Source organism: Stegostoma tigrinum, chromosome 26 (assembly GCF_030684315.1).
Source record: "Stegostoma tigrinum isolate sSteTig4 chromosome 26, sSteTig4.hap1, whole genome shotgun sequence".
NCBI classification, from domain to species: Eukaryota; Metazoa; Chordata; class Chondrichthyes; order Orectolobiformes; family Stegostomatidae; genus Stegostoma; species Stegostoma tigrinum.
Window position 1 is genome coordinate 11,778,106 of NC_081379.1, and position 24,628 is coordinate 11,802,733.

The 24,628-nt window shown below is 42.7% G+C and overlaps 1 protein-coding gene across 1 annotated transcript in view; it reads right to left on the reverse strand.

The window, feature by feature from the left end:
* The window catches only part of myo1ha (myosin IHa), a 130,128-nt gene extending 110,504 nt beyond the window's left edge, over positions 1 to 19,624 (reverse strand). The window contains exon 1 of the mRNA XM_059654953.1: positions 19,431 to 19,624. Coding sequence (XP_059510936.1) covers positions 19,431 to 19,442 — 12 coding nt within the window. The 5' untranslated portion in view covers positions 19,443 to 19,624. The remainder of the gene's footprint in view (positions 1 to 19,430) is intronic.
* Positions 19,625 to 24,628: the final 5,004 nt, after the last annotated feature.

Genomic DNA, 24,628 nt, shown 5'->3' on the forward strand with positions numbered 1-24,628 from the left:
AGGGCCACTGGGCCCAAAACATTTACTCTGATTTTTTTCTTCACAGATGCTGCCAGACCTGCTGAGCTTTTCCAGCAACTTCTGATTTTGTTCTTGATTTGCAGCATCTACAGTTCTTTCAGACCTGACTAAAAGAGCATTGGCTTAGACTCTGTTAAACCAGCATTTGATTTCTGGTGTTTCACTAATGGTAGCAGAGGATGGCTCACTGTTTGTAAGTCAAAGATTGAAAACCAGTATTATTTAAACCAAAGAATGAATTGGAGAAAACTTCAGTAAGTTGGTTGAATCTAAATTGGGGTATGATTATCTACTGATAATGAGAACTGCAGATGCTGGAGAATCAAAGATAACAAAGGGTGAAGCTGGATGAACACAGCAGGCCAAGCAGCATCTCAGGAGCTCCTGAGATGCTGCTTGGCCTGCTGTGTTCATCCAGCTTCACCCTTTGTTATCTATGATTATCAACTCCTGTTTTCTGAGTTTTACAATCTGTGGAAGAATAAAACAACTTGTCTTTTTGACAGAGGATGGAACAAGTAGTGTACTTGATACTTTCTTTACAGCACAAAAGCAAGATAAGGAACAAAGCTTTTTTACAGAATTTCAGCCTAATGATTTAGACATGGATGAAGGTTTGGATAGATTATTAACTTTCATGGATAACGGTTATTTTAAAAGATAATTTAATTACTGATTGTAGGGCATGGTCAGATTTTAACAAATTCAGAAAGCATGTAGATAGTTGTGGAGAAAGACCCATAATGGAATTCAATAGATTGTAAGCAGGACTGGTGAAACTGCTGTTGAAAATTGCTCAGTCTGTGCTGACATTTAGTTATTAGACTGTGTCAAAGTATCAAGTTTTACTGACTTCTGGTTTTGACAGGAATCAAATTTGCAGATTAGCAGAAACAAATGTCAGAAACATTCTTTTCCAGCTGTGATCGTGGCACAGATGGTGCTCGTACCTAAAGAAGGATGTGGTGGCATTGGAGAGGGTCCAAAGGACATTCACAAGAACAATCCCAGAGATGAAGGGCTCCTTGTATGAGAAACAGTTGAGGACTCTGGGTCTGCGCTTCATGGAGTTTAGAAGAATGAGGAGGATCTGATGTTGAAACTTACAGAATACTGAGAGACCTGAATAGAGTGAAAAATGTTTCCACGGGTAAGAGAGACTAAGACCCAGCAGCATAGTCTCAGAGTGAAGGGATGAACCTTTGGAACTGAGATGAAGAGGAATTTCTTCAGCCTGATGGTGGTGAATCTGCGGAATTCAGTGATGCAGAGTGCTGTGAAAACCAAGTCATTGAGTGTATTTAAGACAGAGCTGGACAGGTAAAAACTAAAAGAACTGCAGATGCTGTAAATCAGGAACAAAATCAAAGTTGCTGGAAAACCTCAGCAGGTCTGGCAGCATCTGTGGAGGACAAAACAGAGATAATGTTTCAGGTCTGGTGACTTCCTCAGAGCTGGACAGGTGCTTGAATAGTAAGGGGATCAGGAATTACAGGAGAAGGCAGGATGCTGGGGTTGAGAAATACATCAGCCATGATCAAATGGTACAGGAGACTTGATGGACTGAATGGTTTAATTTTGCTCCTAAATCACATGGTCTTATGGTCCTAAGGAAATCAACCATATGATCGAAAATGGAGGATACAATGTTTAGGGGCAGGCAAACTGTCCAGATACAGGTTGCAGGTGATAGTATGAATAGAAATTTTCCCAAGGGAAATGGGGATGATATGCAGTTGACAATTTTGAGAATTGAAAAGAATTTCAGACTTCTAATAAAAGACTGAATTCCAGAAATGCCCAAAATGTGGTGTGATTTAAAATACCATTATGCATGAACTGTCCCAAATGATATTCATGCAATATTTGAAAGTGAACTCGAAATTAGATTAGATTCCCTACAGTGTGGAAACAGGCTCTTCGGCCCAACAAGCCCACACTGCTCCTTGAAGCATCCCATCCAGACCCATCCCCCTGTAACCCACACACCCCTGAACACTATGGGCAATTTAGCATGGCCAATCCATCTACCCCACACATCTTTAGACTGTGGGAGAAAACCAGAACACCTGGAGGAAACCCACACAGAAGCAGGGTGAATGTGCAAACTCCACACAGACAATTGCCTGAGGCTGGAATCAAACCCAGGTCCCTGGCGCTGTGAGACTGCAATGCTAACCACAGAGCCACTGTGGAAGATTCTGAGGAAGGACATTAAAATACAAATCTAAAAGAGGGGACTCTGTTGGTCACAAGAGGTTTCTAGGCAGTGATAAATGTGTGAGTGGTAGAATCTTTCTTTGAATGCAGTGTTAGACAACAAATGCAATATCTACAGTGTGTGGAATAGACTGGCTAAAATGATGCCTCAACTCTGAGTATCAAGGACAGACAAAAGGTTTGGGAATTTGGAATAGTTACAAAGTAGAATCATCTAAAGTGTACTATTGGACTCAACACATTAGCTCTGTTTCTCTCTCCACAGTAGCTGAACTCCTGAGATTTCATCAGCACGCTCTGTTTTTATTACAGATCTCTAGCATCTAAAGAATTTTTCCTAAGGAAATTGAGACTACCGACAGTTTCAGACTTGGGGATGACAATACATTATAATCTGTTAGAAAGATCATCACACCTTTTAAAAATCAGTCATTTTATTAGCATAGGCGTATATCCAGTGAAGTACCAGTGTTATTAAGTAGAGCATTCATGAAAAATGCACAGATGAAACAGCTATTGTATGCGGAAAATGTGTGATATTGCAATTTCCACAATCTGGACATGATTGTATTCCTGTAATGGGACATATCCTTTCCTCAAAAGAAATTAAAGACATGTTATTGACATCAGAGACCAGAAATTTAAAAGACAAAGTTAATTGTGTCAAACCTAGACAGGCAGTTTACCCATACACCATCCAAAAATTTTACTTTGTGTAAAGGATGAAGGAATAAAGGATGAGCGATACAACAAACGTGTTAGAGAAATATAGAATAGATATGAAATTTAAATATGAAATGTTGAAGAAACGATCCTAACCCCAAATAAGTTTGCCCTTAGTGAGGGATTTAATGAGGTAGTGGCTATGCATTTAAAGATGTGGGATAAAGATAAAAAGCACTTTTTGTACACTTGACAATCACATTTAGTCAGTCAACCGTAATACGTAATACAGTTAAGAAAATAGTTGTGGATAAATTAATGGTAAAGTGTATGGGGACTAGACTTCGACGACCAGCAAAATTTCTCACTGATAATGCAAGTGAATTTGCTAAAGATGAATTTAGAGATAGAACATAGAACATAGAACATAGAACAGTACAGCACAGAACAGGCCCTTCAGCCCACAATGTTGTGCCGACCATTGATCCTCATGTATGCACCCTCAAATTTCTGTGACCATATACATGTCCAGCAGTCTCTTAAATGACCCCAATGACCTTGCTTCCACAACTGCTGCTGGCAACGCATTCCATGCTCTCACAACTCTCTGCGTAAAGAACCTGCCTCTGACATCCCCTCTATACTTTCCACCAACCAGCTTAAAACTATGACCCCTCGTGCTAGCCATTTCTGCCCTGGGAAATAGTCTCTGGCTATCAACTCTATCGATGCCTCTCATTATCTTGTATACCTCAATTAGGTCCCCTCTCCTCCTCCTTTTCTCCAAAGAAAAGAGACCGAGCTCAGTCAACCTCTCTTCATAAGATAAGCCCTCCAGTCCAGGCAGCATCCTGGTAAACCTCCTCTGAACCCTCTCCAAAGCATCCACATCTTTACTATAATAGGGCGCCCAGAACTGGACGCAGTATTCCAAGTGCGGTCTAACCAAAGTTTTATAGAGCTGCAACAAGATCTCACGACTCTTAAACTCAATCCCCCTGTTAATGAAAGCCAAAACACCATATGCTTTCTTAACAACCCTGTCCACTTGGGTGGCCATTTTAAGGGATCTATGTATCTGCACACCAAGATCCCTCTGTTCCTCCACGCTGCCAAGAATCCTATATGCACAAATTTGAACAAAATGGCTATGAATATGTCGACAGAAAGCCCTTTTAGCCCTTTTAGCAATAGGGTATGTGAACAGCCTGGTACAATAATAGACAATATAGTGCATTAAACTTTAGCAAATGCGAAATATCATCTGTGCAATATCATCTGGGCTTTCCATGCTGCAGGCAGTTGGAGGATATAGTTGATATCAGTTAGTTTTTGATCAAAATTACAGTACTAACAAGATGGCCCCCAATTTAAATAATGATTATAGTTAGATTTTCTTCTCCCGAAGTGCATGCAGATATAAAGGATTTTATTGAAGCTGATATCTCAGAAAGAATTTGGTATATCTTAAGGCATAATTTAAGGCCGTTGAACACCAGCTACAATCTGGGGATGTGGTTTATTATAAAAGGGAGAGTTTTAAAGACTGGAGAGTTCTGAGAAAGTTTATTGCCAAAGACAAAAGTAATAATAATTCTACAGCATGGGAAGCAGCTTATTTGGGTACACTCTTCAATGATCCTGGTATGGATGACAAATTTGCAGTTTCTAAAGGAGTTATAACATGGACTCAGGGACCTCTCACACTAGCCAGATACAAGGATCAGACTGTCACAATTGAAACTTTATTTGATGAAAGACTGTGTAGTTCTGATGATAAAAATTAGGCCAAAGTTCCACAGAACCATTACCAGAAGTAGTACTAAAGTGAAATATTAACCAGAACGGGTAAATCAATGGTGAAATGTGACTATTATAATCATAGTATGAAAGGCCACTGATGAATCTTAAAGCTGGATGAATGTACAGGAGGAGAAGCAGGAGGTGAGGCCTGTAGCCTGAACGACAAAAATGGAAAGCAGGAAATTGCCGTGTAAACTTGAACAGTAGCACTGGAAGGAGAAATGAGAGTTTGAAACTTTTTATAAAGAATCCATCCACTGTAGCAACATGCCATTTTGCCCAACAAGTCCCCCCTCCCCGTTCTCTGATGAGGGTCCCAGACATGCCCACATACCCTATACTTGTAACCCTGCATTTCCTATGGCTAATCCCCTTACTCACACACCTTTGGACACTATGGGAAAGGTTAGCATGGCTAATCCCCTAACCCGCACAGCTTTGGGCACGCAGACATGTGGAGAATGTGCAAACTACACACAGATAGTAACTCAAGGCTGCAGTTGAACGTGGGTACCTGGAGCTGTGAGGCAGCAGCGCTGAGCCATCCCTAGACTTTACGTTCTGTATATATCCACCTTCAAAAATTATTAGCAAGAACATTGACCTGAAACCATAATAATATGACAAATGTGTAAACTAAGGGCATCTTATTTGAGAGTAAATCCTTCGAACTGCCTGGAGTTTGCATTGCAAATCATATAGCCAGGAAAATGTGCTGGGAAAAGTCTAGTGGGAAGTGTAGCTACCAAACAAACACTAACACACACACGGATATACACACAAGTACGCTGACACACACACATATACGTACTAACACACTGACACAAACACACTAACATACACACATTTAAAAATACACTGAAACAAACACATATACATATGCTGACATACTGACACAAAACATACTGACCCGCAAACACTGACACAAACATGCCAACAAATGCACTGACACACATATGCACGTACACTAACACAAGCATACTGACACACAGCAGATACATAATGACACATATGCTGACACACACGCACTTATTCTGACACAAATACACTGACACACACAGCAATCACATAACGACATACACTGATACACAAACATGCACACTGACACACACATATATTGACACACACATGCACATATACTGATGCAAATACACTGACACACATACCAACACATGCAAATACTGACACACACTGACACACGCATACTGATGCGCACATAAATATGCACTGATACAACACACACATGCACACATGTACTGACAAAATGCACACTGATGCACGCACGTACTGACACAGCGCGCGCACACACACACACATACACACACACACCCACACACACCCACATGCACACACTGACACAATGCACACTGACACAATGCACACTGACACACAGACAGACAGACTGACACACACATACTGACACAACACACACTGACACAACACACACACAAACACATTGACACACGCACACACAAACTGACACAACACACACATTGACATACGCGCACACACACTGACACAACACACACTGACACAACACACACAAACACATTGACACACGCACACACAAACTGACACAACACACACATTGACATACACACACACACACTGACACAACACACACTGACACAACACACACAAACTGACACAACACACACATTGACATACGCACACACACACTGACACAACACACTGACACACGCACACACAAACTGACACAACACACACATGCACACACACACTGACACAACACACACTGACACACACACACATTGACACACGCACACACATACTGACACAACACACACTGACACACACACATTGACGCATGCACACACAAACTGACACAACACACACTGACACACACACATTGACGCATGCACACACAAACTGACACAACATACACTTATGCACACACACAATGGTACACACACACACAGACATACACACACAGATGCACACACACACATATTGTCACATAAGCAGTGTGACATCCAATAGTTCTTTTTAAACAGAGTAAAATCCCTTCCTCTGACTCCACAGCCAATGTCTGCCAAAAATAAATGCAACTATTTTGGTCTTAGCTGAGGGACAGATATGTCACCGCAGTGACCCAGATACAGAACAAAGCTTGCAGCTGCATAGAATTTCAAAGATATTTGTTCTAGTTTCAGGAGCAGACAGAAATATGTTTAACCCATTTTTTCCAACCAACAGATTGGCATTTTAGTGGGGCATTATAAGCACACACTGGAATATGTTGTGGTTAAGATAATGAAATGTGAGGCTGGATGAACACAGCAGGCCCAGCAGCATCTCAGGAGCACAAAAGCTGACGTTTCGGGCCTAGACCCTTCATCAGAGATGGGGATGGGGAGAGGGTTCTGGAATAAAAAGGGAGAGAGGGGGAGGCGGACCGAAGATGGAGAGAAAAGAAGATAGGTGGAGAGGAGAGTATAGGTGGGGAGGTAGGAAGGGGATAGGTCAGTCCAGGGAAGACGGACAGGTCAAGGAGGTGGGATGAGGTTAGTAGGTAGGAGACGGAGGTGTGGGAGGAAGGGGTGGGTGAGAGGAAGAACAGGTTAGGGAGGCAGAGACAGGTTGGACTGGTTTTGGGATGCAGTGGGTGGAGGGGAAGAGCTGGGCTGTTTGTGTGGTGCAGTGGGGGGAGGGGACGAACTGGGCTGGTTTTGGGATGCGGTGGGTGAAGGGGAGATTTTGAAGCTTGTGAAGTCCACATTGATACCATAGGGCTGCAGGGTTCCCAAGCGGAATATGAGGTGCTGTTCCTGCAACCTTCGGGTGACAACATTGTAGCACTGCAGGAGGCCCATGATGGACATGTCATCTAAAGAATGGGAGGGGGAGTGGAAATGGTTTGCGGCTGGGAGGTGCAGTTGTTCATTGCGAACCGAGTGGAGGTGTTGTGCAAAGCTAACACCCCGCTTAACCATAACCATTGAACTAATTTACAACTCTTAAGAAAAATAAATATTCAATGGAGTAAATTTTAAATTTACGTGCACAGTCTGGGACCAGGAGGGAGGCTAGTAAGGATGCTGGAAGGAGAAATGGTTAATGATTTCAAAAGCAAACTGAATAGCCACCTGTGAGAAATAAACTTGCAGCTCTACAAGGATAAAATGGGGAATGGGACAAATGGGATTGCAGTACAGAGAACCACTCAATAGGCTGAAGAATGACCTTCCTCGTTATAATGCTCCTACAACTCCTTAACATCTGGTAACACTTTGAAGGTAGGAGGAAAATGCTGCAGATGCTAGAATCTGGACAGAAAACAAAAAATGCTGGAAATCACTGTGGGTCAGGCAGCTTCCATGGAGAGAGGGAAAGTTAAGTGTGATTTCCAGTATTTTTTGTTTTCAGCATGTTTTGCAGGTAATGGGTGAGCCATCCAGCAAGTCTCTAGATCCAACCAGGGATGTACTGAGTTTGATGTTCTTAGCGCGAGCCGCTTCAAGTAGGTGCTGTAATTGGTCTCAGAGTCCCGGAGTTTGGAAGGTAAAAATATGAACTTCCACCTCCAGGCATTAGCCACGCTCTATAACTAGAAAACACTCAGATGTAAAATAAGGAGTTACAACTCTGGGTTCCACATGTTGCAGGAAGAGTCAGCACTTTCAAGACGCCCATGCTTCTGCATTGACCACCCACTAGACTCATTCTTGCTCCTCATATTCCTACACCCGTTGGAAAGCAAACATGTTGTCATATATATGGATAACTCTTGATTCTCGCTCAAGTCATCTTTTCTTCCCCCATCTCCAAGGGTTTTACAAACAAAAACTCCAGTGTTCAAGTGAAAAACAAACAATTTTAAAAAGAATGTTCATATAGCTTGTCTCCAAGGTTACTTGCAATAATATTGTGATAAATGTTTAAATCCCAGAGAAACTACAGGTCTTTTGAAGGCTTAAAAGCCCTATGTAGATGTTAGGTGAAAATAGATTCATACTTAAATTGATGAGGTAGATAGAGGGGCAGTAGCACTTGGAGACATCCTGTATCTATAGTCGGGTGTTAAGAGATGACTGGTAGGCTCCATCTGCTTCTCAACTCATCACAGACCTTGATAGTGGTGTTCTGGCTCACTAGAAGCTACTGACCAATCAATGGCCAGTAGTTTCTGAGCCCTAAATGCTATTGGTTAAGGTGTACTGCTTGGGGGAATGCAACAGTGAAAGGTAGGTCTTTTTGTTTTGCTTCTCATTGGCTGGGGTTACAGGGAGAGGGTCTCAGAGGCAACTGCAACGGTGCATATTTCAAAGACAACCATATTGGTTGGGGTTACAGGGAGAGGGGCTCTATTACTCCTATCCCTCTATTGTTCCTCATCTGTGCCTCTGGTCAGCCCCGGATTGGGGCAAACATATCTTCAATCCTCAACCCGGCATTTGGATTGCCCTAGTTACCAGTCAGAAAGCCAGGCACTCTTCTCAACTGCCAGGAAGGTGGGTATTCTGGGAGCTGGTGAGTTGAGCTCCTTAAGTGACCATTTATTGACCACTTAAAGGCCTCGACTGTAGGTTGGGGAAATCCCCTGCGGACATTTTCACGCAGCACTTAATGTGTGAGGTGGCAGGAAATGGGTGAGCAGCTCTCAGGCTCAATTATCTCCTCTGGTCACCACCATGAGGGAGGAGGGATTATGCCTAGGGAGGGAGGGAGAGGGAGAAACTAAGAACAAATATTCAGAGTCTAGTTTGAGACAAGGCTGGTTCCAATGCAACAAAGTGACAAGAGTCCACAGTAAACTGAACAATGTTTTTAATGAGTTGAAGAAAATCAGTGGGAAGTGATCAAAATAGAATTTAACATAATACTGAATCAGTTTATATCCAGGAAGGACAAGACCTTTACTGGTTAAAAAAAAGTAGCATTGACAGCCAAATGGACAAGGTACAACACAAAATTAAAATACAATGTTTGGCAAAAATGCTCAAACCAGGAGAGATTCTGAGAGCATGGGGAAATCCAATGAGCAAGCAAAGAGTGAGACATCAGATAATAGGAGGTAAATAAAAAGAAGCATGCTGAAAACTTTGCCAAAGATCACAATTATTTTACAATGGCATTTGATGCATGAGGGTAATCAGAAATGCTATGGGAGCTTTGAAAACGGATAAGGCCATGATGATATTGATGATAAGAAGGAAATATTTAATGCATCATGCAGTGATTTTGCATCAGTGATTAGAGTGGAGGAAGAGGTCAGCATGACAAATGTCCCAAGGAGACGAATAAGGAATCAGTGATTCACCAAAATTAATAGAAGCAAAATAACAGTAGTGAGAAGAACCATGGTACGAGAACATGACAGATTCCCAACTCCAGACACTTTCCCTTTTTCAGAGGGAGCAGGTGAGAACATTGAGAATACAGTATGGAGCTGGATGAACACAACAGGCCAGGCAGCATCAGAGGAGCAGGAGAGTCGATGTTTCAGGTCCTGATGAAGGGTATGGGCCTGAAACTTCGACTCTCCTACTCCTCCTCGGCTGCCTGGCCTGCTGTGTTCCTCCAGCTCCACTCTGACTCCAGCATCTGCAGTTCTTGCTGTCTCCAGATGAGAACATTGATGCTCAAATTCCACTTGTTCAAACTTTTCTAATTTAGGAACTGTTCCATCAGATGAGTGAATGCCACTTGCTGTTTGAGAGAGAGGAGAGAAGAGAAATTAGGGACAAGTTTGCTGCTTATCATCTGTTATGATAAATGAAGGATAAAGTGGCCGAACACCTTGAGACATTTTGACTGATCAGAGGATTTGTAAAGGACGGGTCAAGTTTAATTAACCTGATGGAATTTTTTGAAGAAGTTGACTAAGATGGTAAACTGAAAAAAGTTACTTACGTGGGCTTAAATAAAGCATTTGACCAAATCACTCATAAAAGACTGTTGGATAAAACTGAACTCTATGGGATTGAAGACAGATTATTGACCTCTGACAGGAGCAGGTGCCAGAGTATGGATAATGGGTAAGTACTCTACTTACCAAGATGTGACAAAAGGTGTCTAGTAAAAACCCCTGTTGGGGACACGGTTTTTAACAATGATGAAATAGAGAGCTATTTGTGCGTATTGCCAATGGAGAGCTGGACAGCATTGTTAAGAGTGGAGACATCATGCATCCTCTGAGACTCGCGTTCATGGAGGGGAGAAAAGCAGCATCACACCGTCCATGAAGAATTGTAACTTGATCTGATCATTGCTGTCACCGGCTCACACACTGGCATTTTGCCAACTTTAATGGTTTGGATAATGTTAGGACCTGCACACATGGTCAGTCCCTGGGCATGGGTGGACTGCAGTCAGGATTGGGAATAAGGACATTTGGTCTGACACCTCACCCAGAGAGAGAGAGAAAGAGAGATCACAAATGAATTTTGCAGGAGAATCAGATCGCGTGCCCCCCAACCCCTCAATAAGCCCACCTTCTTCCTCTGGGTATAACTTCCTCTTTCAGCTCTATTCATCTGTCATGTTATGGGCCTCGAGTGACTAGCACAGGTATTCCCTGGACCTGTGTAGAGTAAGTTTCACAAACATGTGCCAAGTCAACCTCAGACTCCTTCCCAGCAAACAGTGCAGTACAGCCCAGATGTGACCAAGTGCGCTATGGGCATCATTTTCTGCCTTTTAGGTTTCCTTGAACTTCTATCAGCTGCAGATTCTGATTCCACAGCCCATGCGATTCTCTTTCTAGCTGTACTGCTTGGCAATGATGTTGGGTAGATTTACAGTTGTACATTCTGACACCAAGGATGAAGAGGCTTGGAACCATTTCAATGTTATGCAAAAGCCATCAGAAGGATACAAAAGAATGCATAACCCTCACCAAAGAAGAATTGGTAAGTTCTCCATCATGTCCTGGACAATATTTGTTCCTGAACTAATATATCACAAACCCCAATTATCAGGTCATGATCTCATTACTATTTGTAAGAGTTTTCTGAACCAAGGTGTTTGCCACGTATCTCGCATTATATCAATGACTACACTTCAAAGGTACATCATGGATGTACATCACGTTGGATGTCCTGAAATTATAAAAGACTTTATTGAAATGCAAATCAATCCACCCATCCTTCTTAACCCCTTCTCTTCCTCCCTCCTTTTCTTCCTTTGATTCTTCCCCTCTCTGTCTCTCTCCCTCCTTTCTTCCCTTCCTTCTCTTCCTAACTGGCAATTTTAGTACTATTTACATCCTGACAATCTGAATTTCATATGAAAATTGTCTACTTGCTGAAGTAGGAGACCAGCTGTCCTATGGTACATCCCCTTAAGAATGGCTATGGCCGGAACATTACATAAAGTGACTGTAATTTTACAGATTCCACTTTGAGACTATCAGTGTCTTGTTGAGACCAATTTGACCAAGTAAAAATCAGTCTCATTGAAAGGAGGAAAAAAAATTCTCCCTAGAGTCAGGAGGCCCGTGTTTAAGTCCCGTTTGCTCCAGAGGTGTGTAATAGCATCTTTGAACAGGTTGATTTGAAAATATCTTGAAGCCTTCTGCAACAGAAAAAAGGAAATTGAGAAGGCAAAGGATCTTATGTTGTTCTTGAATACATCTGGTGGCTGAATCCATTGAGGCACTAGAAAGGTTATCGGAACTCTGAGAACAGTACATGTGGCCCGAGGGAGTATTGGAAGTTAAAATACAGGGGATAATAACTTTTCAAATATCATATGTGGCAGGGAAGAGGAGAGAAACAGTATTTGAATGGGACAAGCAATTTTGCGTTATGGGACATCCTACAGCACATCTCATGCAGATTTCTGCACCAGCTGCAGTAAAGCATATGATTTGATGTTGGCAAGTCCTGGAGGCAAGGATGGTGACAATTTCTGAGCAAGATTAGATCACTTGCACTTTCTTTGACCTACATTGGTCCCTTGTCAAACTCACTGCTTATGTCACTGGGGCATGTGACATTTCCCTATCAGGTACCTGATTCCAGATCGGAGAAAGGGAGGGACTGGCTTCTGACACCAAATCCACAGTAATGCAAGGCGCACATCATCAAGGTCCAAGGCTATTAATTAGATGCCAATGAATGGAAAGCTATTTACTGACCACAGTGATTTAATTCGCCAGTTTGTGGCAGAATGCAGACAGGTGTTAAACTGGAGCTCAGCTTTACTGAAAACTCAAAATTCGCTGAACTACCAAGGCATTTCATTTCATTTTCTTAAGTGAGTTAAGATTTGTTTCCTAAGTTTAGTTGCCATTTGCAATTCAATTAATTTCCTCTCAGCTCAGGAAGGAATTCATTAATTAAGTAATGAGATGTAGAGTTCAGGACTGGGAAATAGCCATCTCTATCATTCTGCTAATAGTCCATAGCATTTTGTGGTGAAGGGGGCACTGGTCCATCATGGGGCTTAATGCTGGTCGCATGTATCAAGCCCCATAATGTCAATCTTGGGCCCACTATTAAGGCCAATGGCTCTCATATTTGACAAGCAACAAATTGAATGAACTGACAGTACATTAATTCGCTTCATTCTAAACTTTAGAATCACCCAGGTTCTCCTTTTGGCTGTAACAGAGTAGGTACATTCAGGAAGCACATTAGACTGGTAAATCCTACTTCTCAGCATTTTCAAGTTGTGAAGATTTTGTTTTGGATTCATAATGCTGCAGTCCTCCCTGCCCATTACTGCCTTCAGTAGCTGAATGAAATGCAGCTGGAGATGTGATCCGATGTTCAATTTGATCTTAACTGGATACACCAGTTGTACAGAAGCTACAATTACTAATTTGGAACAACAGCTTCTGCCTCGACCCCTCATTTTCTCCTGTTAATCAATCCTTAAGTTCATCTTTAATGATGGTGTTATTGCAGAATGCTACGATGCATGATGTCACAGCTTGCCAATTTGAGTTGACAATATGGCATATGTAGGTTTCATGTTCCCGCACTCATTAATTTCCCACACACAGACCTAAAATAATGAAATGTTCTGATAGATGTGCCAAGTGTAGAAGGAAGGCCTGCCCGATCTTGTCAAGTACCTCAGAATCAGAGTACACTGGGTTTTAATATCTTGTATATTGGAACATGCCCTGAAATGTAATTATTTTTAATATAGTCTTGTAAACTGAGACACTCCTGTATTGTTCCTTGCAATATTCAGTTGACTGGGTTTTCCGAAATAAATCAGAAATCCTGAGGCCAAAGTATAACCTGCCATCTTTCAGTTACCAAAGTTCAAAACCTAATAATAGGGGTCAGAGTAATTCTTCATAAGATTCTGTTTCTAAACAATCAGCCACAATTTATTCTATAAGGTTAAAAACACTCAAGAGATAGGAGTAAGTGGGTCGATAAGTTGGGCAAGTGGTCAACTCATTCAAAGAACTGTTGCAGAGACAATGGGCTGAATGGCCTATTTCAGAGAAGGAATTTGATCATACTAAGTGGTTATGAAATGATACAGATATTAAAGTGCATACAGGAGTCAAACTCCAAGTAAAAATTTATTTCTACAGTTACTCATAGCTTCAAGTGGGAATGGAGGCTTGTGCTGAGCAACGTGGATGACTGAAGAGAAGTGGCAAAACAGGGTGGGGAGAGGAAATATTCTTACAGCCTAAACATAGCTTAAAATGTGTACATGATTGGCAAACAATAGTTTTTTCCACCTTAAACAGATGGTGATGATATGTTCTGCTCTTCCCATTGAAAGGTGGGACTACAGAAACAATGGCACCATGCAGATGCATGAATTAAAAACCAGAAAGTGCTGGAGAAACAGAGCAGCTTTGAAGAGGAAACAGAATAAACATTTCAAGTCTAAAACTATACTTCTCTGGAATGCTTCCTCATTTATGTGAAAGCCCGATGAACTGCATCATTGACAGTTTCTTTGGAAGATGACTGTTATGTCAAAACTGGTTGTGGGCAAGGAAGATGCTGCCAACTTTATTTACACAATTGTCACTTCCTCCTGGTAATGATTTTGGGAAATTACTTCCCACAGGGACTGACAAGGAGATTGTTGAGGTACAAAGTTGTGCCTACTGTTGCCATGTCACCTGAAATTAAGGGAAATTAATGTGCTGTCATATGGATCAGACAACTCCCTTTATCTTTATCCAGGCTTACTGCATCTTAGGCATGCGTGGATAGCATTATATCTGTCAACCATTTCAAGCTGTACTTTAGCAAAGGAGATGGTGGGGCCATTTAGAGGAAAAGATAAGAGCAGTACCTGGTGTGTAAAGAAAGAAAAGGAAGAATTTTCATTTCTATAGCACCTATACCATCATCTTCAGGACATCCCAATGTGATTTACAGCCTCTGATGGTTTGATAATAATGTTAGTGCAAAAATCATGGCAGCCAATTTGTTCACACAAATCTGGTCTCACAAAAAGAGACGTGATAAAAATCAGCTAGTCTGTGGGCTGATATTATTTGCTTAGAGCCATGGAATCCTTTACATTCGTCTAAGAGGATGGACAGTGTTTTGGTTTAATGTCTCGTCCTATAGACAGAACCTTAGGCAGTGCAACTCTCCCTCAGCACCGCACTGAAGCATTGTTCTAAATCTGATGCTCTATGGTGGGATTTGAACCCACAATCTTGAGCATCACAAAGACTAATGAGAGCCATGAACCAGCAGAAAATTAAACCCATTAAATGAAAAATAATTATTTATAAATAGTCTCAAATAAATTGCCTTATTTTGAATCTACTGTTCGGTGTAGCTCATCAACTAGCAAGTCTTATGTAACTATGATGGGCTGAATGGCCTTCTCTGTGCTGTAAAATGCTTCTGTGATTCTAGTTGATCACACACTAGACTTACACATTCAGTGACTCTTGGGCAATAATTAGCAAATTGCATTGAAGGTAAAATTATATCATTTCTTTATCATTATAGAGGGTGGTATCTCTTTGCTGCAAATTCCTGAAGTCATGCAAGAAACAATTGTTTCCTCCAAGAAACAAACTCATCCTGCCATCCTGTTCAGGAACAAACATTGACAGGGGATTTTGGCCAAGTTTGATGTCAGCCATTTTGGACCCGAGAAAGATTAATTGGAGCTTTCATTAAATAGTGAGAAACTAGGACTGTACACCAGCATAAAGAATCATTAATACAAGATAACAAAGTGTGGAGCGGATGAACGCAGCAGGCCAAGCAGCATCTCAGGAGCACAAAAGCTGACATTTCGGGCCTAGACCCTTCATCAGACAGGGGGATGAGGAGAGGGTTCTGAAATAAACAGGGAGAGAGGGGGAGGTGGACCGAAAATGGACAGAGGAGAAGATAGGTGGAGAGGAGAGTATAGGTGGGGAGGTGATAGGTCAGTTCGGGGAGGACGGACAGGTCAAAGAGGCGGGATGTGGTTGGTAGTGGGAAATGGAGGTGCGGCTTGGGGTGGAAGGAGGGGATAGGTGAGAGGAAGAACAGGTTAGGGAGGCAGGGATGAACTGGGCTGGTTTTGTGATGCAGTGGGGGAGGGGGAGATTTTGAAGCTTGTGAAGTCCACATTGATACCATTGGGCTGCAGGGTTCCCAAGCGGAATATTAGTTGCAGTTCCTGCAACCTTCGGGTGACATCATTGTGGCACTGCAGGAGGCCCATGATGGATATGTCGTCTGAGGAATGGGAGGGGGAGTTAAAATGGTTCGCGACTGGGAGATGCAGTTGTTTATTGCGAACCAAGCAGAGGTGTTCTGCAAAGCGGTCCCCAATTGTATATTGTATCCACTGTACCCGGTGTGGCTTCCTCTACATTGGGGAAACCAAGCGGAGGCTTGGGGGCCGCTTTGCAGAACAACTCTGCTCGGTTCGCAATAAACAACTGCACCTCCCAGTCGCAAAACATTTCAACTCCCCCTCCCATTCCTTAGACGACATGTCCATCATGGGCCTCCTGCAGTGCCACAATGTTGTCACCCGAAGGTTGCAGGAACAGCACCTCATATTCCGCTTGGGAGCCCTGCAGCCCTATGGTATCAATGTGGACTTCACAAGCTTCAAAATCTCCCCCTCCCCCACTGCATCACAAAACCAGCCCAGCTCATCTTCGCCTCCCTAACCTGTTCTTCCTCTCACCTATCCCCTCCTCCAACCCCAAGCCGCACCTCCATTTCCCACCTACCAACCTCATCCCGTCTCCTTGACCTGTCCGTCCTCCCTGAACTGACCTATCACCTCCCCACCTATACTCTCCTCTCCACCTATCTTCTCCTCTGTCCATTTTCAGTCCGCCTCCCCCTCTCTCCCTGTTTATTTCAGAACACTCTCCTCATCCCCCTGTCTGATGAAGGGTCTAGGCCGGAAACGCCAGCTTTTGTACTCCTGAGATGCTGCTTGGGCTGCTGTGTTCATCCAGCTTCACACTTTGTTATCTTGGATTCTCCAGCATCTGCAGTTCCCATTATTTCTAAAGAATCATTAATCCAAGTTTATCAGTAATTAATAATTGGTAGACAACTGCCAAGATAAAATTACAAAGGTGACTTATATCTAGAGGTTGAAATACAACTAGGATGAAATAATGTTTCAGTTGTTTGAGCTTTGGTCAGATCCTGTCTGAGATACTGCATTCAAATTTGACACGTCAGGGAATATTTGTTATTCCTTGAAAGCATGCAGCAGATTCACTAGAATGAGTTTGAGAGAGTTATGTGATGAGTACAGATTGTATAAAGTTGGTTCGTATTCCTCTGAGAAGTGAAGATTTATAGGCGATCTGATTGAGATAAAAACACAATGATCTGCAGATGCTGTAAATCAGGAAGAAAAACCGAAGTTGCTGGAAAAGCTCAGCAGGTCTGGCAGTTTTGAGGAAGGGTCACTGGACCTGAAATGTTAACTCTGATTTTGCTTCATAGATGCTGTCAGACTTGTTGAGCTTTTCCAGCAACTTCTGTTTGATCTGATTGAGATATTCTAATTATTGAAACCACGAGAAGGGTAATTGAGAAATGATTTCCCCTGGTAGGAAAACTGAGGACAAGGAGAGGTAGTCTGAAGTTAGAACTGGGATATTCTGGGACCAAATCAGTAAGTACCTTTCTTGCAGCCGGCAGTAATGAGAAACAACACAGCGTGGAGCTGGACTAACACAGCAGGCCAGGCAGCATCAGAGGAGCTGGAAATTTTCATGCTGGGACCCTTCTCTCTGCCCTCCAGATGGATGTTAGGACAACTTGAACTTTCAAAACTGGAATGGAGAGTTTTTGTGGGGGAAGGACAGATGGAATAACAACTGAAAATACTAGATTAAGAAAACTCAGCAGGACTGGCAGCATCTGTGAAGCGAGAAACAGAATAAATGTTTGGAGTCCACTTAGACTTTCCTTCAGCCACCAGCACTTCCTGATTATATTTTTACCTCTGGGAAGGGATTTGCTGCCTGACCTGGTCCAGTTTTCTCCGGTGTTCTCTGGTTTATTTCAGTTTTCCGACACGTGCAGTATTCTGCTTTTTGAGCAGGGTTAAATGAAATTGAATCAGAGTTAATACAGAGCAGATGAGTGGCCATTCGGCCCAGCAAGTCCACGCTATAGTAATCTGGCTGAATAACTGAGCCAGGGCAGAATGACCTACTCCCGCTGTTAATTCTGAAGACGGTTTCAGTTGAGTATGTGCAGGTAAGAACCTGACATTATGAAAAATTACGAAAAATGAAAACAAAATTTGTTACCTCATATGTGTACGCAACTGTTATATTTAATATCAATGAAACTATAAAATATTTTTTATGACATAGTTCTTGGTTGTAATAACACAGATTCATTCTGTAAAATGAACCTCGGGCACTAGGGGCATTCTTGCTCAACAGATCATCGCCACTATTAAACACGCTATACATTCATTCATGAAATGTTGCCGCTGGACCAATATATATTACCCATTCCCAGTTGCCTTTGAGATGCATCTTCTTGCAGTTTCACCTCCCCCACATAATCTGCATCCCAAGGATGAAGAATAAAATCCAAAGAATTGGCTCAATTGTCCAAAATGTATTGCTCCAAATGCAGATACAGGTATACCACAGATGTCAAAGCACATTTCCTGCAAATGCCATGCAGCAAAGGTTTCACAAAAACACAAATGCTTGTGCTACCACAGCTGAGAGCGGTAGGAAGATCAGAGCTGCCCCACTTCTAGCAAGTTCGGTGCTCAAGCCTAAGATCATTGAACAGGTCTTGGTTGTGCATTTAGCCAAGCATTACGCATGAGGCCACGATGCCCTTAGATCTACTTTCTTGTGGGGATCCTCTGTAGCATTTAAACGGAATTGGAATAAATGGGGTCATTGCTTTGCATTTATATCTGGACAGTTTCTAAGACAGCAAAAGGTACCCATTTTTTAAAAAATCAATTAATGATTTTCCTAATTAAGAACAGGCATACTAAAATTCCTTTTGTTACGTGTCCTTTTGACTCATTTTGTTTAGCATTGCAAAACATTGACAAATTGAAATGTGACACAAATGTAAAGAATGTTACAGCATGTCCCTTTACTCACGTTCTCCAGCCTATAAAGAAGTAGCCATTTGTCGATGTTTGACTTTTAAATTTTAACTCAATATTTTACAGGGGTCAATAGAGTTCTTTGCATTAAGATACATTTATGTCAAAAGACTCTGATTTAATGGTCGTTTAATTTCTTTTTGGTGGAAAGCAACATCAGTACATCATATATTTCATTTTAAATTGTATTTTACCTTATTTTCCATGTTTATTTCTCTTTTTCACATGTCAATGAAACGTGTTTTATTTTTCTGTTCTTCAAATCCTGGAGAATTTGTTCTTCCCAGTTCCTTTGGATTGAGGTACAGGATCTGTCCGAAAAGCTGTCCCTATTTAAACTGACGGCGATCCCAGTGTTTCTTGGTTTAGGAGACTGTAGCCATCTGTATTAATGCTTAGAGTGAAAGAGGAAGTAAAATAGGTTGCCCTACATATCAAATCCCTCCTCTTTTTACTTCATATCCAAGCACAGACAAAAATAAAGCCAAAAGAAAGAGCGAATGAGCTATTCTCCTCAGTTAGGCACAACCTCTAACTTAGACTGTTGTAATTCAAAAGGACTGAGATTGTTGTGCTCAAGTGGTGCAAACTGCTTCAGTGCACCTCAGTCTAACATTAAACACTGTGCAGATCAGAATGTTTAAATCAGTTTGTGCTCTAATTATGGGGCTGGGTTAGCTCAGTTGGCTGGATAGCTAGCTTGCTATTGCAGAGTGATGCCGACTGCATGGGTTCAATTCCTGCAGTAGCTGAGGTCACTCTGACAGACTGTCCTTCTCAAACTCTCCCCTTCCCTGAGATGTGGTGACTCTGAGGTCAATCCACCATCAGTCATCTCTCTTTCTAATGAGAGAGCAGCCCTATGGTCTGGTAGGACTACCTTTGCCCTAATTCCTCTTTGTTGTGTCACTGAAAATTATTTCTGGCAAATAGGATTTAAACCTTGACATTATGTATCAACTTGCATGGTTGATAGAGGTGGCAGATTTTAAATTAATAAAAGAATCAAGTGTTACCAGGATAAAGGCAGGTAAGTGGAGTTGAGGATGAATAAATCAGCATGATCTCATTAATGGGCTGGATACACTGACAGGCTGAGTGGCTTAGTCTGCTCTGACATATTATGGTCTTATGGTCATCTTTGTAACCTGGTTTTGTTTTGTCAACGAATGGTAGATTAAAGATGGAGGGGCTTTCTTAATTTTTCTTCATTCTTGTTTGTTACAGAAAGTTTTTGTTTAGAGGACTGGGTGCAACATTGGGTTCACACAATTGCGTAGATTTCCCACACTGTTTGGCTTCAGTTCCAAGGTATGGTCAAAAGGGAACAGTGATGAAGACTGTTTCTAATGCGTGGTCTTATGGCCAAGGGATTGCCTACAGTTCCTCAACTTAGATCAGAATACCTGCACATTGTCGAGGCCTACGTTTAGTCTAAGCATTGCAATGAGACATGCCGCTGCAGTTAGTCCTGAAATAGACCATTTGATGACCAAGTAGGAAGAGGCACTTGAAGAATCCAGCACAAAATTTTCTGATGGGACTCTGAGACTGAAGGGGCTGCAAATCACTCTGGACAAGTCGGTTAAGTACAGAAGAGGGAGAGGTCTATCAAGATTTTGAACTAGTTCTTCACACTCCCAGCTTTGGGTCTTGGGGCTTGTTATCCACTTTTCTCCTGCAAATGTCAGAGACCCTAATGCCAGTGACCAGGAAATATGATATTACCTGCAAAAACCCAACAGAGGGCCAGGTCTGGAATAAGCTGCAGCCAGCAATACTGGAAATAACCCTTCCCTGAGAGTGGGAAGAGTCTCCGATGGGCTTGAGTCTCCAGTAGGAATGATGTTCTAGTTGGAGTAAAGTCCTCCTGGGAGTAAGGTCCTACTGGGAGTAAGGTCCTCTTGGGAGTAAGGACCTGCTGAGAATAAGATCCTGCCTGGATTAAGGTCCAACTGGGAGTATGATCCTACTGGGAGTATGGCCTTGCTGGGTTTAGGTCTTTTTGGGAATAAGATCCTGCTGGGAGTAAGGTCCTGCTGAGATTGAATCCTTACTGGGAGCACTCTGTGCTTTTGTGTATGTTGGAACACAAAATGGCTGTGCTCCTTTTTTCTTGGGATCACGGGCAATGGATTAAGGTGGTTCAGACCTACAAGGTGACCCTTCAGAGAGCAATCTGTCCCCGGCAAACCCTCTTATCCAGCCATCCAATTCTGAGTTTGACTCTGGCCCGGGCAAATGGAATAAGAGTTTCCTTAGTACACTGTAAGGGTTGAGTACAAATTACATTGGGACAATCTCGTCCTTGTCTTAGTGGGCAGAGGCCCACTGCCCAAAATGGATCATGCTGACAGGAGCTCTGTCTCATACAGCTCACAGTGACACGACACGTTTGTGGCAAGTTGCTCATTCTACTCCATCTGGAAAAGTGTTGGGGGTGAGGTTCAAACCCAAAGCATTTGACGCCGATCTATTCCGGCCTGACCATCCAGCCAACTGCACCTCACCCATCACCCAATAAGGGCCCAGTTGCTCTGACAACGTACATTATTATCTGCACATTACAACCTGCAGCTATTTGATTTGATTTATTTATTGTTGTGTGTATTCTGCTACAAAATAGGGCGAAAAGCATTGTATGGTGTTGTCATTCTCCATCTTAAAACACAGAAAACTAAACCAAAGGGTAGAATGTAAAGGCAGCAAAACAGATAAAGAAAAAGTGTCCAACTTTGCAGTTTCTTGTTAAGCGCTGCACTGTGGGCCATGAGCTTGGTGGCCAGGCACGAGACCCCTTTGCTGTGCCACTGCCACTGGAATGAAAGTTGCCATTCTTTGGTGCCATCTGACCTCCACCAACGCACTTGCTACTATGAGTGCTCGCTGGACATTACCAGTGCAGCTGCTGTCGATGCCAATAGGTACCGCGCTGGCCCAAATTCGATTCCAGCACAGCCATGAGCCCATTTCGGGTCATCCCTGCCCAATGCGGCCACTGCCAGGTCTCGTACTGGGCCCAAACGTCCCTCCGTCACTGCTTCCATGAATCTGTGCTGGACGATGATGCCGTCGGGAACCCAAACACAGCTCTGACACTGTTGTCACGAGTCTGTGCTGGGGTCACTCAACCCCCCTTGATGGCACCGCCGCAACTGAGCTCTTCAACAAGAGCTAAGTAAAATAAAAGGGAAAAAGAAAGCCAAGAAAAGACACAGAAAGAAAATCAGGCCCTGGGCTCAGAAACCCCACTCCACCTCCATCTACAGGAAGTATGGATATGGATAGTGAGGTTGGACGTTCCAATTCATTGAACCCCTACAGTGTGGAAACAGGCCCTTTGGCCCAACAAGTCCACACCACCCCTCAGAGCACTCACCCAAACCCATCCCCCTATAACCCTCCTAATGTACAGGTCCTGGAACACTATGGGCAATTTAGCATGGCCAATCCACCTAGCCTGCACATCTTTGGACTGTGGGAGGAAACTGGAGCACCCAGAGGAGACACAGGGAGCATGTGCAAACTCCACACAATCAGTTGCCCAAGGATGGAATTGAACCCCAGTTCCTGGGCACTGTGAGGCAGCAGTTCTAACCACTGTGCCACCATGCCGCCCCAATTCACATCACGGCTGACCAGGAGTCTCTCCCACTCTTACTGACCGTGCCTGGTGTATCTTAGTTGTAAAATGCTGCGGAATCCTGGAAAGTTCTAAAGTTTGAGGTGATCTGTTGTGTACAGCCTAGTTTATATGTTGTTGTGGAACCTCCATGGAGATTAAAGGCAGCAACAAGAGAAGAAGCAGTTTACAGTCTGAAGAAGATACCAGGGAGTAACCCATTTCAAGATATCGTCTTACTGATCTGACAGCAGTGAACATCTCATGCAAAGAACATCTCATACTTTGGATCTGAGAGAATCACAATCCAATGTGAAAGTGAGTTATATTTACTTGTGTGTGAATCTAAAACTACAAGCTACGATTTAAAAGTAAGTAGTCACCCATTTAAGATAGAGAGGAGGAGAAATTTTGTTTCACAGGATGCCATGAGTCTTTGGAACGTCCTTCCTCTCAAGATGGGGCGAGTAGAGTTCTAGCATATTTTTCAGGGGCAGAAGTAAATAAGTTCTTGGCAAGCAAGAGGGTAAAAGCTTACTGAGAATAGGCAGGAATAGGGAGTAATCACGATATCACTGAATGTCAGAACAGACTTGATGGGCTGAGTGGCCTATACCTGCTCCTAATTTGTATGTACTTTCTACAACTGAGAGCTAATTCCTTATGTAGAGAGATTTTTGTGGAGAGGTTTATAATGGCATAGAAATATGGTAGGAGTGTCATAATGCAGAGGCTCACAATCAGAGTGGGACGTGTAAAAGAGGTGGCCTTACAGCCAAATGACTCAGAGCCTTGTGATAAAGATTGATTATATTTAATAAAACTTTGATCCTAATGTGAACACAGCATTGCTTCTAAAGGCAACTGTGCACAACATAGAAAAAAATAATTTCCCGAAAGAACAATACTGAGAATCCGATCTCCTGGGTTAAAAAGTAATGTGAGCCTCATTCTTCTCCAGTGCTTTCCCTGAGGTAAAAATGATATGATTGTACCCTGGCACCCCCACCAGCTCTGATATTCCTCCACATTCTTGTGGTCATTGAAGGAGAAAGAGCCACTGCAATTCTGAGGCTCTTGCTGGGAATGACGGTTGAACTAATTTGTTCACTCCAGGTAAGCTGCTTGAGTAACTGCAGACTGTGCTCATGAGTTTCCCAGTCTATTGACAAAGCCCCACTGTTCCCGCACACTGGAATGTGCACTAATGATTGCTTTGCGTGATGACCTCAGAGAGATTACCTGAGTTCCCAGGCCTGGTGGGATATTGCTGGGGCTGCTGTAAATTCAGTTCTTCAGTGACTGAAGCTGCCAAGTTGTTTTTTTTCTCTACTGGGGTTGATGTGATGGCTCAACGTGTCACTGTCCTAACCAGCTGAGAAAACAGAGGAACATGAAGACCTATCCCAATGGCTGTCCAATTCAAGAGCTCTTTCACTCAGTTCCCCTGAAGAACATATCATGCAGACTAAACAAAATATCTCCAAGCCACAAGGAGCTATTGAGGCCAAATGTTTGTAGAACCTACACAAACCCTCAGTACAACATGCCGAGTATAGCAACAAGGTAAAATTGGTGAGAGATAGTAAGAGATGCCAATGCCGGAGTCAGAGATAACACAGTGCAGAGCTGGAGGAACACAGCAGGCCAGGCACCATCAGAGGAGCAGGAAAGCTGACGTTTCGGTTCAGGACCCTTGTTCAGAAATGAGGCAAAATTGGTAAAAGAAAAAGTAAAATTGGTGGTGATTTGAAAGTTAGGTGTAGAATT